This window comes from Protopterus annectens, chromosome 7.part0 (assembly GCF_019279795.1).
Source record: "Protopterus annectens isolate FY-2018-M chromosome 7.part0, PAN1.0, whole genome shotgun sequence".
NCBI lineage: Eukaryota > Metazoa > Chordata > Ceratodontiformes > Protopteridae > Protopterus > Protopterus annectens.
The window spans coordinates 866,821,272-866,842,525 of NC_056739.1; the positions used below are offsets into that span (position 1 = coordinate 866,821,272).

A 21,254-nucleotide genomic window follows, 5' to 3' on the forward strand; every position below is an offset into this window, starting at 1 on the left:
TATTAGCAAAAAACTACGGGCACTCATAAAATCGTCTAAGGCCAGCTTCGAGAGAAAAATTGCACAGGACACTAAGGATAATCACAAGGCTTTCTTTAGTTATGTTAGGAACCTGGGTGGGAATTTCCAGATATGCTCAGAATTAGTCCAAAATGACAAAAAATACACCGAACCCACAGACATTGCCAACATACTAGCTGACAGGTTCAGCACAAACTTCTCCCCCCCTCCCCACCAAAAGGGCAAATATCTATCCCAGGAGAGTGCTGCCCCCCTGACATCTCAGATGCTCAGGTAAGAACCGCCCTCTCCAAAGCAAAAAACACAGCATCAATGGGACCAGACGGTGTCCCGGGCTGCGTCCTACATGAACTCCAAGAAGAGCTAAACCCAAACAAAAAACTACTGTTCAATCTCAGCCTTACTACAGGATATGTACCCAAAGAGTGGCATACAGCAACAGTGGTCCCTCTCCACAAAGGTGGTGCCTCAACGGATCCTGGAAACTATCGCCCCATAAGCCTGACTAGCTTGGTCTGCAAAGCTATGGAAAGGGTCATCATGGACTTCATAAATAAAGATACTGGGGACCTACAGACACTGGATCCTACCCAGTTCGGCTTTGATAAGGGCAGATCCTGCCTCTTAAACCTAGTCGATTTCTTTGAAACAGTCACCAAGGCCATTGACGAGGGGAAGGTGGTCCACACAGCCTACCTGGACCTCGCAAAAGCCTTCGATACAATACCCCACTCGGGCATTATAGATAAGCTCACCAGCTTAAATATAAATCCCTATGTCACTAGATGGGTTGCAAACTGGCTCAAGGACAGAACCCACATGGTTAGAATTGCTGGAGCCATGTCAGACTCCAAAGCAGTTACAAGTGGCGTCCCACAAGGCTCAGTCCTGGGACCTCTCTTGTTCGGTATATATTTCTCGGAGGTACAGGCCAACACGGAAGGACTGTGGCTGACCAAGTTCACAGATGACTGCAAACTGGGCTCCATAATCGACTCTCCAGCTGACACAAGCATCTTCCAAAAGGGCCTCATAGAAACAGACAACTGGTACCAGAGCCATGGCCTCAAGCTAAACGCCAAAAAGTGTATAGTCATCCCCTTTGGCAAAAACAAAGTGCCCACAAATTACCACATATGTGGTAATCCATTAAGTACAGAAGAAGTAATTAGGGACCTGGGGACCCAAGTTGATAGCAATCTCTCATTTGACAACCACGTGGCCAAAGTGGTTAGAAAAACATTTTATATAGCCCACCTAATCATGAAGGGATTCACATCTAGATCAGGGGAGGTCATCATGCCTGTTTACTCATCCCTCATCAGGCCCATAATTGAGTACAATGCCCCTTTTGGGATGTACCTTACCAGACACCTGCAGCAACTGGAAAGACCCCAAAAGTACCTGACCAAGAGGATCAAAGGACTCAAACAGATGCCATATGCTGCCCAGTTAAAGAAACTCCAGCTCTACTCAGTGGCATACCGCCTGCTCAGAGGCGATCTGTGCCTGACATATAAAGCCATGTCCAACCCGGAATTAGTGGACATGCTGCACCTCAGAAAATACAAATCCCATCGAGCTACGCGGTCGAGAGACTTGAACTTCAGCACTGAAATAAATAGGACATGCTGGAGGGACAGATTCATAACCCAGAGGCTCTCTAATCCCAGTCCAGGTTAGGCAGAGTCCCTCATTGACTCTCTTCAAGAGGAATCTTGATGAGTGGATGGGAGATCGTAGGTTTACCCCAGGTATCACTTCTGTGTCACTGTTAGACAGAGGCACAGTATACTAACCTCGAAAAAGGGCATAGCAAAATTAATTTAAAATGGATGGCGAAAGCCAAACACACTCTGGCTAGGCTTATAAATGCCCTAGGGAAGATAGCCTCGTATGAACCTATGAACCTATATATATATATATATATATATATATATATATATATGTATATATGTGTGTGGATTTACCATATTTTGTCAAAATGCCAAAACATTGAATGCCACTTCATCGATGATCACAATATTGAAGCCGCACTTCGACTCCGTGGACTTTCCCATGGTAAGTAACCAATTACCCAAAAACCTAAACAACCTAAACTGCAACATCCCTAACCACCCAGTTGGGGGGCTATGCCCCCCACATCTCTAATGTGTGGGGGGCTGTGACCCCCACACCACCCCTAGCTAAATATACCAACTCAAAGATCACACTTGTTGTGTCTTTCGGCTTTTCCCAGTTAGGGGTCGTCACAGCGGAACTCCGGTCTGCTAAAGATTGGCAGTAGATTTTTACATGCCGAGTTGCCGGCCCTGATGCACAACCTTCAATGTAGGTACGCCTATTCATGCATGTCTCCACACAGTAGATGCTCTAGCTGAGAATTGAACAGGACAACGTCTTACTGTGAGGTGACAACGCTACCGCAGCACCACCACCATAACAGAGATCACACTACAGTTGGGAAAAGGACAAAATTGAATGTCCTGCGCAACCAGTTACTTACCGTGGGACTCTGGTGAGTCGATGAAGTGTGTCTTCAATATTGTGAGCATCAATGAGGTGGCATTTGATGATTTGGCATATCAACAAAATCAGGTAGACCCATATGACTTATTCTAGTAACATTAATTTGTTAAAAAATCTGTTTTATAAGAACTGGAATGTCCTTTGTGCTGATGAAAGAAGAAGGTGAATGGTTGGTGATGTTCCACATTATGCATTTAAGAACAAAAAGTCCCTCATAAGAATTCTCTGTGGACTTAAGTTGGACCATGAAAAAGATAGCCAGACTTTAGGGTCTGGATATGATATTTTACCATGTAAACAGTGCAACTTTTGCAGGTATCTTGATACCTCAGGTGGATTTCACCATCGGGACACAGGGAGACAACTGAGATTTCATCTGAGAGCAAATTGTAATTCCACCAACTTGGTATATCTAAGTTATTGTCTAGAATGTTTTTCTTTTTATATAGGTATGACCACACGTATGTTACGAGATCAGATGAGGGAACACATTTCCGACATATCTAAACATGTTGACACCAATGCTTTGGCACAACATGTTACGGCTGTGGGGGCAGGACATGAGTTTAGATTTATGGTTGTAGAAATGGTACCATCTAATGCTAGACAGGGGCCTGTTAGAAATAGGGTTGAAAGCAGTGAACTTAAATGGATTATTAGGATGAGGGCGAATACGTTAGAGGACTTAATGACGAGTTGTCCATTCAACCTGTACTAGTCAATAGACCCTTACATAGATGAGAGGTTGGTTATATATTAATTTTTATGAATTAATGTTTTAAAAGATTTATAGTCAGTTAAGGACTGTTTTATCATTTGTTGTTTTTTTATATATTCTGTATATATATATATATATATATATATATATATATATATATATATATTGATGTTGTACCTTTAAATGTTGAATTGATGTGATGACACCATGTGGAAAGTATATTTAAATGTATGAATTGGCTTAGTTTGAATTGTCTGAGGAAGCAGCTTGACTGTGAAAGCGCTCACCGTTGTTCTTACTTTTATTAAAGCAGTGTTTATTCAGCTGTGGTTCAGTGCTCTTGTATATATTTTTACAAATATTAAGGTCATCTTTAACTATACCAGAAAGGAAAAAAACAGTAAATGTGTCACATTATAAATAAACAGTAAACGAATCACCTAGCTGAAGGGTATCTCAACCCAACCTTCTTTGGAATGAAGAATTGTCATGAACAGTCACAACTCCCTTTTTCCCATTTTTGCACATGAGGTTGGAATGCCACACCAACAGTGACAATCATCTAGAGCCCATGTTCACACTGATGGTTGGCTAGTCCTATTGCAGTTGTTCTTCCATACCACACACACACACACACACACACACACACACACACACACACACACACACACACACACACACACACACACACAAACATGCACACACTCACACTTATGACCAGTTTAGTGTGACCAGTCCACCTACTGCATGTCTTTGGAATGTGGGAGGAAACCAGAGCACCCAGAGAAAACCCATGTGAACACAAAGAAGACATGCAGACTCCACACAGAAGGCACTCCAAATGAGAACTGAACTGAAGAACATCTTGCTGTAAGGTGACAATGTTACCCAGTTTGCCACTGTGCCACCAAGGCATCTACCTTTTTTTAAACTGTTGAACAAAATCAGGGTGTTTCCAGGCCACAAATCTGGCATCCTTAAGGATAGGCTTTAGAAAGCGTCATCAATGACTCTTCAGTCTTTTACAAGAAGACAATATCTGAGTCTTCTATGAAGAAAGGAAGAGGAACAGCGAACCAATCAACAGAGGCTAAATCCGTATAATGAAGAGTCATCCAGGGGACTAGAAGGATGAGCAAGCTGTTATCCTTCTCCAAGAGAGGCACCTTAGTCCCCTTTGAATCCCCAGCCCAGAAGGATTCAGAGGAAGAGAGACAGAAAAGCTCACTTAATGGCTAATCTGCATCCTTTTTGTTCCTTTGCTATGAACTGCAACTCAGATGCATGCTGAGAATAGACTATATAGTGAAAGGAAGCAAGGACATACATGATGTCTACATGGGGTCTTATACATATATCCAAGTGTATACACTGATACTGTACTCCCAGATCTCTTCATTCATCTCACTCAGTGCAAACAAAGAATGAAGGTCCAACACACCAGGAATGACCACGGGGCAACCACCTCAGTTCTCATAGAGAAACAAAGGCTTATGAAAAGAGACACTGTCAAAGAGCAAGGCAGAAAATCTGAGGGATCACTCCATGCAAGACAGTTAGCATATGTTATAAGCAAAAGAGGTACATAGATCAGACCTCAGAAAATATTATCCAGAGAAGCTTCCTGGCCAATAGGTTTCCATCATACTCAGTGATACCATCGCCCTCCTTTGAAACCTCCTGGGCTGAGATTTAAATGGGTCTGAGTGGCCTCTTCCACTTTCTCCATTTTCAGTTAGTGGTCATTGTGAGCTCAGTGAGTTGACAGACAGCTTGAAGACAGAGAAGGAGTGGAAGCCGACTAAAATTTGGACTTCAGTAGAGAAGGTTTTGGAAGATGCTTATCCTCCTGCTCTCTTATCTTCTCCCTCCTTTCTGACTCATGCTTGAGGCTGTTTACAGGACCCTGCTTGTTGTTCTCTGCTTTAGATTCATCCCACTACAGTCAGTCTCAGACATCTTCTCTCCTGCTACAGCATACAGCTGGGTTGAAGCTCTGCACATTATGGTTTTGTATTAAATATCACAGAAACTGTCTGTGCAGGTTCCGCCTGGTGATCACGTCTTTTATTTTGGTGGGGCATGGAAACTTGCTTCTGCTTAGATACTGCACTACAGACAACAATTTACAAAATCATAATCTTATGCTTCACTTGCATTAGCAGTGAATGCAGAGATTTTTGCTACAAGACATGCTAGGATCACAATCAAAATGCACAAGCAGAAAGAAACAAAATGGAAACTTGAGGCTAGTTTGTTTTTCTAGCCCAGTGGGGTGACACCTTGGAAAGTGCTGGTAGGAGCCACACATGCCTGAAGCACACAACTGTAAAAATTGTGCTAGTAATGAGCTCTCAAGAAAAAGTTCCCAGATATTAACTACTTCAGGTGGCCCCTTAACTGTCTCTCCCTCAGTTTCAGTCATGTGACATAAAATGGCTGCCTCATTTCAACCATAAGAGTGAATGAGACTGTGAGAGGAGGTGTAGCTACATCTAACATGTTTATACCCTTAGAACAGAAGGAGATCATTCTCAAGCTGGGCAGATAACTTGTTTGTTTGCTCTTGTATGTGAAAGGTATAGGTGTGAAGTTTACATTACAAATTTTATAGAAGTACTGAGGGACAGGCAGACTATCATGTTAGTTTAACAGAAAGGTTAATAGCAGCATACACTTTAGCAACATTGATTTTCAACAATTAAATCTCTAAAAAGACCTCCTTAGAAGCTTGTTGTTCAAACAAGTTAAAAAGCATTAAAAAATTATTCTGAGTACTTCAAGACACTCAAAGAAACTAATAATTTAGAATACTTCCACTGTAAAGTCAATGAACTGACAAGACAGCAGACAATTCTATATCTTTGATATGTCATATAGTAATAAAACAGAATACTTCATGGAAAGGAGTTTTTTGTTTTGTTTAATCTGTAAAACAAAATCATATCACTACAGTATCCCCATCCGTCTATCTGGGGAGGGGATAATTAATTAGAAAATAATGCTAATCGCATAAAGTAATGCGGAAACATTAGTAATACAAAGAACATAATAATATGATGGAAAGCATACGTTTCTTTTGCAGTTTTTGAATAGAGTTATATTTTAATATAACAGTTGTTTTCTTAATAAAAATGTCTCATCAAAATTGTCTGGAATTGTAGAAAGTTAAGGCTGGAATATCTGACAATGTGTGGTTGTGGATATTTCTTTCCTGAGAAAACAAATGGAAACTTGAGAAAAAGAATATCAGAATATGTCTGAGATGTTATAAGAAATGCAAACATGTATGATTAATATATCTGCATCAATAACAAAGGTGTAGAGCATGTCTTCAAATTGCAACAATTACAATCTCCTAAAATTACTTAGGAGTGCAGATTAGGACAAAAAAAAAAATGATATTTCTGGAGTTCAGGTATTAACACATTTTACAGCTGTAACAGTGACCCAGTACGTGGTCACTTCACTTATTACCATTTTTTAGGAAGAGATAGACTACATTATTTAATGTTTACAAACTCTTGTAAAATTCATTACAGTTCAAATGAAAGTATCTATAAACATGAGTAAAAAAAAATTCTGTACATTTAATTTATCTAGCCTGAGTTCCTACTCAATTTGATTTTGAAAACCACGGAAATGCTGCTGAAGGAAAGAACTGTAAATTATGTGGAAGCTGAGTATGGAAATCATGACAAATAAATGTGCTATAGGCAAGGCATGCCAGACACGAGTTTTTCAACTAGTTCCTCAGTATTAGATACGAAAGGACTGTGGGAATGGTCTATTTAGCTTTCAGCATGGCTTTTGATATGTGCAACATAAAAAATGACCTTAGATTGGTCGTATAATGTATAGCTGAAGTCTCTAATCAGCGCGTTCAGTTTGAATACACTGAGCTTGTGAATGATCTTGCAATCAGCAAGCGAAATGCATTTACTCTACATATAATTCGACTTATTAAGTTTTGCACACTATTCATCATAACGGCTCTCACTGAAAAGAATTCAGTTTTGACTGTCAGAACATTTTGAAGGGATTTTATAACATACACCCCTTAAATCCCCAGTGAAGCAGATGTACAGCCTAAAAACACTACTAGCCTCACTGCTAAGTAATTCTTCTACTTAACAGTGATTTGCTTGGTTTGCCTAAAAGCCATTCTTTGCCCCTCATTAAACGCACAAGGATTTTTCATTTTTAAGTGAACCATAGTAGAACTAACATTTTGCTAAATTAAATAGATTTCTTCCTATATAGCAAGCTTTACCAGAGACACTTAGACTTTCTGAAGACACATCTAAGTCATAATTGACTGACAGGGATTACTGATAAGCTGTGATAATAGTATATGCAAAAATTAATGCCCACTAAGAAATGTGTCATTGTTAAACTATGGAGTTACTTGATAATTATCTCCTTAAAGCCAAGCTTCCTCATTAAAGTATGATGTGATTAAAGAATAATAACAGAATACTTTATTATTTATAAAAAATAAATTGGCAGTTGATATGCAGTACTATTATGTAATAAATGCAGAATCTGCTACTTCTTCAAAGTGACGTCATGTTAGCTAAGGTAACATGAGAGCTCAGAATATTAGTTATGGTAACAATAAGATGTTCTTAAAACAATTTTTTGCAGATTTTGAACTACAGACTAAAAGTCAAAAGTTCAGCAGCTTCAAAGCAAGAACATGTGCTCAATTCCTACAGAAGGGGGTGGGCATGATACACACCCTCATTCTGAAAAATAATTTGGAATCTTGCAGTACAACTCGATGTGCTGTACTTTGATCACTGTAGTTACGAGCTGCATAGCAAACAATCTTTAGACAGATGTAAGTTAATATAATCCCAAGAACTGATCTAGTTTTTGAAGAAATAACTTATGAAGATCCAAACTTACATTACAGAACCATCAGTTAGTGTAATACAACTGCCAAAATACTGTTGTTACCCTGTAGCTGCTGTTTTATCTTGTTACCGTCTTCTATCAGCCAAATGTGTCCGCACAACGCAGACAATTAGCATGCCGAACACCGACTATGTCTGCATGTCTTTACCCATAAACAAAATGCCTTCTATTTCTATGCTTTATCTTTCAGATTAAACATACAGATAGCCACAGCTTTGTTCTTTCTATGAACTATACCTAAATTAGTTTTCTAAGTACCTGGCTACCTAATCTATAAAGATGAAATTCTCTGTATGCAAATTTCAAACCAAATGTTAGGAGAGTAAATTAATATTGCCTGAGCATAGATGTTCATCATCAAAGTATTGTGTAACATTTTGAAGCTGTCTGTAGAAATGGCAGTAAGGGAAGGGCGTTATCAATTATTTTGATATAATATATTACACTTAAATAAACAGGTTATCTTTACTTGTTTCAAGTATATGACATACTTACTATCATCCATGCTTTGTCTAAAACAACGGAAATTAAAGACAATAAATAACAAAATAAATACTATAAAAATGACTGTGTGAGGCAATGGTGAACACATAAGAAAAACACATGGGGAAGCAGTAGAAACATAAAGAAATACTTTAAGTTCTGTATATTATGTCCTATGCAGCATGAGAAGTAGCCAGTTTAATTTACATAAGATATTAACCATGTTTTCATTACAGAGTATACATGACACAGCCAATTTATTTTACATAAATAAAGTATTTGTTTGGCTGCTAGTTAAGTCTCACATAATGGAATGCCTTAGAAAGAACATAAAAAATGTTATAGAATAATACATTTTGTTTAAGGAAGAAAAGTATTGCATGGGTCAAACTTACAAGGTACTGCACCACTAACAACTGAGTTACAACTAGTACTTAACTCTGAGGTATAAAAGGGGTCATAAGGGAATAAGTTGACTTGCAACAGTGTAGCAAACTGAAAGATGTTTACAATACATTACAGTAACTTATGCACTGCATCAAATGGTATCAAATCAACAGCAACCAAAGTGATCTAATGGATATAAGAGATCCAAAAACATCAGTAATTAAGAAATGCAGAAAGTCTGAAAAGCAAAGAGTTTCAAAGAACTGCCAAGTTAAAACAAGTCTTTAGGCATGCTTCTATTTAAAATGTACAGCAGTGAAAAACGAATGTTAGTGGTAAAGCGATGCTTTTTAAAACCTACAATGTGTTCATAATCAGTGCATCATTTAGGAACTTGTAGATTATTGCAAATTTCAAGAATTTTAAAAATTATATTTCTTGACTGATTGATTGATTGACCGAGTGAATGACTGACTGGCTGAATTACTGACTAATTGATTAAGATATTTTGGAATAATTTAATTTAAACCCAAACAGAATCACCTTTTAGCAAACACAATTACTGGCATAAAGAAATGCATCACCTTTACTACTGCACTGTCTTTCAATTGTTTAAATATTGAATATCTAAAAACATTTAGTAAGAATCTGTTATCAAAAGAAAACAGATATGGAAGAATGAAAAAGCAGTTGTGTGCTATTGTCTAAAAACATAGCATCTGCTTCTGGAATGCTTCATCATAGTTTTATAAACAATTTATCATATAAAACACACTATCTTGATAGAAATAATACCTGAGATACAAAACTTTGGTAAAAGCATAAATGTGTTATTTTGCTTTCTAATGTTTGAAGACAAAAGCACAATATACCATTCTGAGAAATGAGTATTCATTTCAGGGGATCTGATGCTCTGATTAAAAAAAAGGCACTGTAGGCATTGAACAGAGTAATCAGATATTACCATTAGTATCAGTAAGGAATTTAAGTGGAATACCAACTCCATGAAATAACTAAACCTGTTGTGGAAGTAAAATGGATTCCTCCAATTCAATGCCTAATGAGTATGTGATTTCTCTTCGTGCTTCTATGTATCAACCGTCCCTGAGGGGAAACATGCATAGAGCTTGAAGAAGCTGCAGTGGAGTGTGCCATATGCATGTATGAGGCATTCTCAGTGGATGTGGGTCATGCTAGTAGATGTACACAGGAAGATTATTTGATTCTTAACTCATGCCATTTGAGATAATGTGATAAAACAGTAGACATGAGAGATAAGTTCCATTTCAGTCAGTGAAAAATCAGTGGAAACATATCTGGAAATTTATAAAGAAAGAATCTGAGATTAGTAATAGAAAGAGAGAAAGACAAGAAGAAAGGAAGGAGGAGGCTGAGTGAAAATACAGTTATCTGGACACAACGTAAGCAAAATAAGAATGAAACAAAAAACACATAAGTATTAGATGAAACAAGGATTATAAAATGAATGTGAAGCAAAGGCACATCTGTAATGCATGGGAAAGTACAATAAATAATGCCATTCACATTTCAAAAGGATCACTGCAAGTCATAGGCCCAAATATTCAAAGTTTTTCACTCTTATACTTACAGTAGGAGTTGGTTTTCAAGTGCAATGTCCTGAACTATATACAAGATTAACCATGCACTAGAGGCCAACACTGCATAATTTAGCCCCTTTCAAAATTATAACTTAGTTATGTATTCTGAAAGGGTAAACTCCAGGTATATGCATGACTTATGAAGAAACGGAAGGTATATATGAAAAAATGTCCAGCTGGGACTAATGCTGACAATCAGAAGAAATCCTATGTCTCAATGTCAGTCAGGTTACTTCACATATGTTTATCACATTCAAGATAATACATGGAACACTATCTGTGATGAAAAATATTATAACCATATAATAAGCATTTCAGCAAGTATAAGTGGTACACACTCAAATCAATTTACAAATAAATAAAAAATAAAAAAGAACCTTAAATATAGTCTGGAAAGAACATAATAAAGTATATGATATGATTTTACCTAAGAGACCCTTGACAAAAAAAGCTTCTACAAAATGAAAAAGTACTAAGAATAACAAATGTTGTATTATTGCATCATAACTAAAGGTACATTTGGATTGTTTTATTCCCGGTGTGCTTTATGACTGTTAGCATACATCACCTTCAGCATTATGGAGAACTTAACTTTCCATGATATTATTCCTAATCTTCGAATATAGGGCCCCACGACTCTTAAAATATTTAAATTAACAGTATGCAGCTGGCTATAAACAAATGATTAATATAATGTTAGCTGACTTTAAACTGTCAAACACAGTGAGCACTGAAACATGAAAGCAACATAAATAAATGCTCAGCGATAGTGAACACAAAGGCACTGAAGTTAAAAGCATGCATTAGTTAACATGATCAGAAAACACTTTCTTGTCGATACCAAATCCAGTGTTCATGTCATAATTCATGTGTTTTTTTATCAACAGCACAATTTTGGACTTCCATAATGATTTAAATCAACCTGCTATATATCATTAAGATCTAGCATTAAACCTCTGCTTCATAATTCTTAGAAAACAGTGTGTAAATTAACTTAAAATCAAGTTACAGCTATATATAATAAAGATTATACTTTCCTGGAAGAGCTATGAATATTAAAACATCTTAGCAGTCATAAAGGAATGTGAAATAATTGTTGCCTTTAAAACTGTGATGAAGGAAAATAAACAAGTCCTATGATAGTTTTACTGCAGAGTGTTTAATATGAAGTCATACATTAATTTAAGCAATATCTGGTATAAGGGCATTTAGCATATGATGATTTGTGCTTCTGCAATAAATAATTAAATTTATGTAAATAGCTTAAGTGATTCAGCTATCATAAAAATCTCAGCAGAGAACACTGACTAAAATGTTGTTAATTAAAGACAATCTACTGTTTTACTTAGCCTAGCAGCACACTGTAAATGGGTAATGCCCTGAATACCACAAACAGACATAGAACACAAGACACAGCAGACTGGGGCACAAGTTAGGAGCAGACAGAAGCAGAGAGAAGTCTTAGCGAGAGGGACAGGAAAGATAGTGACAGCTATCACTAGTCTCAAAATGTGACTTATCCCCCTGTCTTGCATTTTGTCACATTTTGGAGGATCTCCTCCGTGTGCATCAAGGAGGAGAAGGCATTTACTTACATCAAATAACCTTTCTATATACATCTCCTCATTGACCTTGTCACGCAGGACATCCTGAGAGTGGCGAACAAATGTCACATAGGCATCAGCCAAGTCCATTCCAGGTTTCTGTAAGAAAGAAAAGGCAGACATTATAATCTCAAACTAAGTGCATCTATTGTAATCAAACACAGCTTCTAACATGCATAGATAAATGTGTGTGTATGCCTGTACAAATACACACACTCAAACGTTATATGCACATGTAAATGTGCATATGTGTATATGTATATATTTGTGTGTGTGTGTATGTATATATGTATATATATATATATATATATATATATATATATATATATATATATATATATATATGTATAGATAGATACAGACACATACCTGTGTGTGTGTGTGTGTGTGTGTGTATACATACATGGATATATATATATATATATAGGTTTACTATCACAATCCTTAAGTTTACAATCATATAACATATATTCTCAACACTATAACATTGAAATACCAACGCAATTTAGACCTCAGTATCGAATTCCTGGACATTCCCCCCTGCATGACCCATCTTAGCACTTGTTCCTGGGTGTATAGCGGTAGGGAGTTTCAGTATTCAATATTTTTAGATGTCGTGGTCTTCAGCATTTGGTCTTTTGATATTATAGTCTCAGGATTATAGATTTTAAAGCTGCAGTCTTCAAGATTGTGATAGTAAAGGGCATCCATACACACACAAATATATATATATATATATATATATATATATATATATATATATATATATATATATATATATATATCTACACACACACACACACACACACACACACACACACACACACACACACACACACACACACACACACACACATTTAGATGCATACATATGTACATAATTTGCAAACTATCTTACAACTATATAATATAGATCTATCTATGACTATCTCAAGCTGTACTGCACATGTTCTTCAATGTTAGATTTCACAGCTTTTCCGCCTTGCACAGCTTCCACATTATATGCAAGTAATGTGAGTGTATATCTAAAGGAATAGAGACAATCCCAATTTAGAATATCATATTGCAGTATCTGGCAAATGTTTTACTTATTATCCTTTTTTTAATTTGAGGTACCTTATCTTGACTTTTGTAGATTTCATGCCATTGCACCCTACCATAATTAACAAATGGTGCCATAGCCATGGTCTTAAACTGAATTATAAGACATGCATAACTGTCAGAACACTCCAAAGGCTGAGGATTCAACCAACTCTAGTAGATGTATAGCCACAAATAATCCCAAATGAATGAAAGGCAGGCACTTTAGGCATAACTGTATCGTTGGGAAGTCAACCATTCTAGCTAATTACTACATTGGTAATAAGCCCCTAAGAGTTACCCAGTAGTCAGGGATCTGCGTACTCATGTAGACAATAGCCTTACCTTCGACTACCATGTGGCCACAATGGTGAGGAAATCCTTTTATGTTGCACAGTTGATAAGGACATGGCATAGCATAGGTCCATGGAGGTCATTATCCCACTGTACTCCACCCCTTATCAGACCAATCACCTGACCAAGCATATGCAGCAATGGGAGTGACCTCAGAGGTTCTTTATAAAAAAGAATACAAGCCATAAACAAATCTGTCTTATACAGAGAACCTTAAAGCCCTTTCCCACTACTCAGTCTAGAACAGATTGCTGAGGGATGATCTATGACTGGCTTAGAAGACATCCGCAAAACCCACACTTATGAATCTCCTGCATATTCATAAGTCAAACAGTTCCAGAAATTCAAGGTCTGAATTTTATCTGTGACTTAAACAAAACATGCTGGAGAGACAAATATGCGTTTGAGACTGCCCATCCTATGGAACAGGCTTCCCATCCATGAGAAGCTGAGCTCATCTATGGGGAATAAGAAATTTATATCGGGCCAGGCACGCATGTCCCTTATGGATTGAGGTAGCTGATAAATGCCTGGCCATCAATGTCCTATTTGGATAGAGGACATCATTATTCTTGTGAGAAAACTTGGCTATGCTTAGAAAGGCCCCCTGGTTACTAGCCTGGTAACAATCTTTGAATCTCTATGCCATTACCAGAAATCCCACTTTTAGAAAAAAAAAATGTTTTTTGTTTCTTCATCAAAGAATGACTACTTGGAAGCTGCATGGCTGTTTCATGGCGGGCTGTTTCTATCATTGTCTGGATCTGGCTGCATTATCCCTTGCATTTAGCAATGTCAGATTGCTAGCTGACATTGTTGCCAAATTATAAATTATAAATTCCTCCACAAACAACAGTAATGGCAATTATGCCATGGTAAAGAAGTCAAAGATTCTCTCTGTCATAATTATAAGTATTACCCACTTATATTCCATTTGTCTCAGTCAGACAGTCAGATACTTGCTGGCTGTATACTCTGAGTCTGACTTTGGTAGTAAAATCAGGCAAACTTCCACTCATCAAGGGTTTCCATTCCTTACCCAGTGGCCTTACTGGCAGTTCAGGACTATTCCCAAACCCAGATATGCAGTATCAGAGAAGAAATTCAGTCATCATATGAGAAGGCAGGTATATGGGTGTCACTTTCTTATGACCATTCATCCTTCTTGTCTGCAAATTACTATTTCAGAGGCAAACAAATGGTTTGCAAAGTAAAGGAGAAATTGGGTCACAATGATACATTTTCCACATAGTCCAAACAGCAGTAAAATACATTATTTTTTAACTTTTCAGTTTAGCTGGTCAGCACCACTAGACAGAAGTACCTCTTTTTAGAGGTGATGAGGCAGTAGTGATTTGATTAAATGACTTGCTAAGAGTCAGACTATATATAAGTGAAGAATAACATACTTTAAATGTAGGACTGCAGTGACACATCTCACAGACTTAACCATTTAGATGATACAGCCCATTGTTCTGCGAAATGGCATCCATATAACATTAGAGGGCTAATAAGTAGGACTCAATACAAAATCTGTTCGTTAAAAAAAATCAGTATTTATTTGGACAACAGACATAGGAAAAGTCTTCCCAAGCACGATTCCTTTTAAATAGATCTAATTGTTATCTTTTAGCAGGTCTGCCTCAGAAGGTAACAGTTGTTTACTTCCTTCTAAAGAAGTACACCTACTTTCAGGAAAGCCACCACCAGTCTAAGCAAGATGGAACAACAGGTGCTGACCAATATCTGCAAGTCATGAGCAGATGTGATAAGAAGACACCACTGCAAACTGAGCACCATGCCCCCCCCCGGGCAGCTATATCCTTCACTGACACAAACAGAATGCAAGGGGGTCAAACATATAATCATGATGGAGTGATAGCTAGAGAGACAGACAGACATACAGATGAAACAAGGTTATGTATTACTATATGATTTAAATGTCTGCTGCTTGCATATATTTGCCAGTGGTTGACTTGCATATAAGCACATGACTATTTCAATATCGTGTGACACACATTTGATGTTTTTAAGAGAAATTAAGCAAGAAACATTGTTTCAATATATAATACATAGAAACAAATGTTTAAAAAATTAATATGGACCAAATTCATGTGGTGGCATTTGTTTTTGTTTCTGCAAACAAACATCTTTATTTCTAGGAAAGTAATGTCTTTGCCCCAAACTCCCCATCCTCATAGCTCTTATCTTACTAAAATAAATTGTTTCATTATTTCCCATCTGTGAAGGGCTACCTTTTAATCACCCATGAGGAATGTTAATTGTATGTCTGTGATTAACGCACAGCTGACCTTTAGAGACTGTTTTCCATTAACTTATAAGAAATAGTGGCAGCATTATGAATACTTAACTGTTTTTTGTACACCTGTACATGTTTCTGTGCTGCATTATATTTTAAAACAGCATACTATTTAACTGTAGCATTAACTTATAAATGCACATGTAAATAAAATCTCAAATAGTTCAAGATGCAAGGAAACATTGCTTGTAAACCACAGAACTGTGTTTTCCTCTTTAGGAAGCCAATCAAACTGCAATATAAGTATTCTCCAGATATATGTTTGTCAGTCACTGCAAATTGCAGTTAGTTAACACTTCTGTATGGTTTCATGGGTGTAAATGACCAAAGCCAGGGAACAGAGGGCCCTGTAATGCTTTACACAGAGCAAACAATTATAAAGCAAAGGCCCTTCATTTGGCCTTTGGATAGTAGCGACATCTTTTTCACACAATGAAACAACAGCAAGGCATTAATTTGAAAAACAATGCATACAACTGAAATGTGTTATCAGTCTATTTGATGTGATTGTTAGCCAAATGAGTGAACCAGCCCAATGACAACACGACAGCTTTGCAACATTACACTTTAGGCACAAGATAGCTGTATATACCATTTACATTCAGTATCACAAATGTACACATTTATTTACATTCTCATTTAGCTGCAGGTGTATGTGTGCATGTTATATCATTTTATGATAATCTTTGCCTTGCTAAACTGCTGTAGGTTTCAAGTGTCATCTTTGTCATCTAGGAATACATCGCAATAGTTTTTGTCTCATTTCATTTTCAATAATCTAAATATATCCAGTTAACAGTAGCATCATTTCAATTACATTTATGCCATTTTTAATGTATTTATTATTGCTGTCTTACATCTACATGAAAATAACAACATTTATTAGGGTTTGCTAAAAGTGGTTTAACAACAGTTTAGAGAACTAGCTAAACAAGAACTGGAAATAATCTGAAACAAAATATTTGTTATATATAGTTTAGGGCAATTTTCTTCAAGTATGCAGTAATTACAGAATGCCTGTTGGTTTGTATGCACATTTTTATGTGTATGTTTGATCTGGTATAAAACGTATGAAGGGTCCATGGTCAGTATCACAAATAAACTGTAATTATGATAACCTGGTTGAGAGTCAGGTGGGCAATAATACCTGGTATGTAATACAGCAAACCAAATCAAAAACCATCACTGGCCTAGAGAGGTGCAGTTTTTAAATGGACTCATTATTCCCATATTTAGACTTAGGCAGTGAGTTCTTTGCTGTCAGTAATAATATGCCTGGGTGGGCAAGGGGGCCCATTCAGCAGGTAGGAAGGGAGGCATGATTCAAGTATCAATAATTAGCTCAAGTTTTTTAGGGAGGAGGGAGGTTTGAAGACCAGTCTTTGCCAGTTAGGAGGAGAGGCCAATTTCTCTCATATGACTGCGTATTTCCAGTAGTATCCAATCATCAGCACACCACAGAGAGGAAGAGGAGGTCTCTCTGAATGGTTATTTTGTATAACATATCTTGTACTTGGAGCAAATACACAGTAAGACACAGATTTACCTGGTTTATTATCTGAATACTTTTACATGGCAATCCTGACCAAAATGCTACAGACCAAAACATTGAACTCCTGGGCTTAACCCTGCAGGACCCATGTTAGCAGTTATTCCTGGATCTACAGCCATGTAGGACCGAGCCATGTTAGCACTCATTCCTGGCTCCACAGCCCTGTAGGATTCCTGTTAGCACTCATTCCTGGGCCCTGTAGCCCTGCGGATCATTGTTAGCACTCATTCCTGGGTCCTGCAACCCTGCGGATCCATGTTAGCACTCATTCCTCGGCCATGCAGCCTTGAGAATACATGTTAGCACTCATTCCTGTGCCCTGCAGTCCTGTGGATCCATGTTAGCACTCATTCCTGAGCCTGCAGCCCTGCAGGATGGATTATTGTTAGCTCTTATTCCTAGACCTACAGCCTTATCTATTTGTGCTACATGCAGAATTTGATGGATTAGTTCTGCTACAATTTCATGTGTAGTGAATATGTTGAATTAGCTACTGTTTTGATCATAAATTAGGTTCTGCACTGAAATGTTTGGCATGATTTCTGGAGCGTTTCTCCCCGGGCCTCCGCTGAAAACAGGCTTTGTGGAACCTAGTTGGACATTCCCGGTCAACAAATGTTAAATAAAAAAAATAAAAATAAAAAAATAAATAAAAAATTTCACTCCATCTGTCTTGCCAATTAATTTTATTCGATTGAAATGTAAAATAATATGTACCTTCCAAGTTTATTTTCCAACATCTATCCCCCCCCCACACACACACACATATATATATATATATATATATATATATATATATATATATATGTGTGTGTGTGTGTGTGTGTGTGTGTGTGTGTAGTTATTGCTTCACTTGATTAAAAACTATATAATAATTACATGAATTCTGTTTATATTTTATTTTACTGCTTTAACTTGTTAGTTATCAGTTTTGCCATATCAACTTCAGATTTATTTTAAATGGCAGTGTTTTTAATTACTATGACTTATATAAATATCTCTACATGTTGAATTGGGTCACATTCCCTCCTGTTCCTCTGCTTCCCTTACTTTTCCTTCTTCTTTCCTGTTTGTTTTGATAATAATCAAAAAATGATTTCATTAAAAAATGTTTATGACAAATTATTGAAATCTCAGTTCTACTTTGAAAATGATTTATTTTTCAGAACATAAAAACACTGAAGACACCATTTTAAGTACAAACCTTACTGTTTAAAAGTTTTACATCAATACACACTCCGTGGAAATTTTAAAATACACTAACCACAATGGAGAAACATGAAATAGCTTGAAATACTTAAGGAAGAATAATTACATCATGTTGAGATTATTAGTCATAACGATCTACCTTTTATAAACATAATAAGTCAGCTTGCTTGTTACACACACACACACACACACACACACACACACACACACACACACACACACACACACACACACACACACACACACACACACACAAACATACATGCATACATATGTTAAACACGGTCAAACCCTTTGATGAAATATGTTGAAAACAATGACAAAATCGGAATGCAGAATGATAAAATGCAATGGCTTTGACAATCACACGTGTGAATATATCAGTTATATCAACACAGACTTGATAAATACATGAAAATTTGATATAAGAACATTTATTTAAATAAGAACACAGAAGCCAAGACAATCCTTTGAGTTGCTACTTAGTTAATGATGTTTTCATGTCTTGCAATCGACATAACATAAAATCATTAGTTTATCAATGGAAAACTGAAGAAGCAGGTTCACAGGAGGATTAGCTCATAAACCCAAACCTGCTCTGAGTGCAGCAGGCCATTGCTGCTAGGTCCAGCCCATGTTTATTTAATAGTTTTACTAAATGTTATAGGAAATTCCACTTTTATTTTTACCTACCTATAATCACAATTACTTCATAAAATGTATTTCTTCAAACAGTTTGTTTTCCTTAACCAGCACCTATGTGACATTAAATGCTGCAATGTTTAAAAGATTGGGCATATTGATCTTTTAATTTTTGATGTCAACTCAGCCTTGGCCTTCTGTACAATCAGCAGAAGGGATGAAATAACCCCAGAGATGGAGCCTTCAGAATAAATATCTCTATAGTATACTTGATATTCTGGATATAGGTTCATAGGTTCATAGGTTCATACTAGGCTATCTGCCCGAGGGCATTTACAAGCCTAGCCCATCGTTTTGTGGCTTACGCCACCCCTTTAGTATGGGGAACTATACCCATTATTTTGCTGTGCCTCTGTCGAGCAGTGACACTGAGGTAATCCCTGGGGTATATCTGCGATCTCCCATCCATTGGTCAAGATTTCTCTTGAACAAGGCCAGCGAGGTGCTCTGCCTCACATGTACTGGGATTTTGTTCCACAGCATAGGGAGTCTTTGGGTGATGAATCTATCCCTCCAGCACGTCCTATTAATAGCCGTGTCGAGGTTTAAGTCTCCCGCCCTTGTGGCTCTGATGGATCTAGATTTTCTGAGGTGAAGCATATTCATCAAATCTGGGTTTGACATGGCCTTGTATGTTAGGCAAAGGTCACCTCTGAGCAAGCGGTAAGCGAATGAATAGAGCTGGAGTTCTTTCAGTCGGGCAGCATAGGACATATTTTTGAGACCCTTTATCCTTTTGGTGAGGAACTTTTGTGGCCTCTCCAGCTGCTGCAAGTGTCGGGTCAGATACATTCCGAATGGGGCATTGTACTCAATCATTGGTCTGATGAGTGATGAGTAAAGGGAGACTATGACCTCCCTTGATCTAGATGAGAATCCCTTCATGATAAGGTGGGCAGTGTAGAAGGTCTTCCTAACTACTTTAGCTACATGGGTGTCGAATGACAGACTACTATCAACCTGGGTCCCCAGGTCCCTGATAACTTCTTCTGTGCTCAGTGGATTGCCACCTATTTGGTAGCTAGGGGTAACCTTGTTTTTCCCAAGAGTATGACTATGCATTTTTGGCATTTAACTTTAGGCCGTGGCTCTGGCACCAGTTATCCGTTTCTGTGAGACCCTTCTGAAGGATATCTGTGTCAGATGTGTTTTCTACTATGGCCCAGTTTGCAGTCATCTGCAAACTTTGTCAGCCATAACCCTCCTGTGTTTGCTTTTACTTGGAAAAGTAGATGCCAAACAAGAGTGGGCCCAGGACTGAGCCCTGTGGGACACCACTTGTGACAGGCTTTGAGTCTGACATGGCGCCAGCAACTCTGACCCTGTGGGTTCTGTCACTCAGCCAGTTTGCAACCCATCTTGTGATGTATGGGTTAACATTTAAGCTGATGAGTTTTTCAATGATACCCGAGTGGGGTATTGTATCGAAGGCCTTAGCCAGATCGAGGTAGGCTGTATGGACTGCCTTTCCCTCATCAATGGCTTTGGTGACTGTTTCGAAAAAGTCAACCAAGTTTAAAAGGCATGATCTGCCTTTGACAAAGCCAAACTGGGTTGGATCCAAAGTCTGCAAATTCCTATGTCTTTATTTATGAGGTCCATTATGATCCTCTCCATGGCTTTGCAGATAAGGCTTGTCAAGCTAATGGGCCGGTAATTTCCAGGGTCGGTGGAGGCACCGCCTTTGTGAAGTGGGACCACAGTTGCAGTGCGCCACTCCCTGGGTACGTATCCAGAGGTAAGACTTTGATTAAAC

At 37.6% G+C, this 21,254-nt stretch overlaps 1 protein-coding gene across 15 annotated transcripts in view; it reads right to left on the reverse strand.

The window, feature by feature from the left end:
* Positions 1-21,254, reverse strand: part of CADPS (calcium dependent secretion activator) — a 2,296,269-nt gene that overhangs the window by 260,924 nt on the left and 2,014,091 nt on the right. For all 15 annotated transcript variants that reach the window (XM_044077436.1, XM_044077434.1, XM_044077437.1 and 12 more), the window contains one exon: positions 12,273-12,380. In XM_044077436.1, coding sequence (XP_043933371.1) covers positions 12,273-12,380 — 108 coding nt within the window. The remainder of the gene's footprint in view (positions 1-12,272; positions 12,381-21,254) is intronic.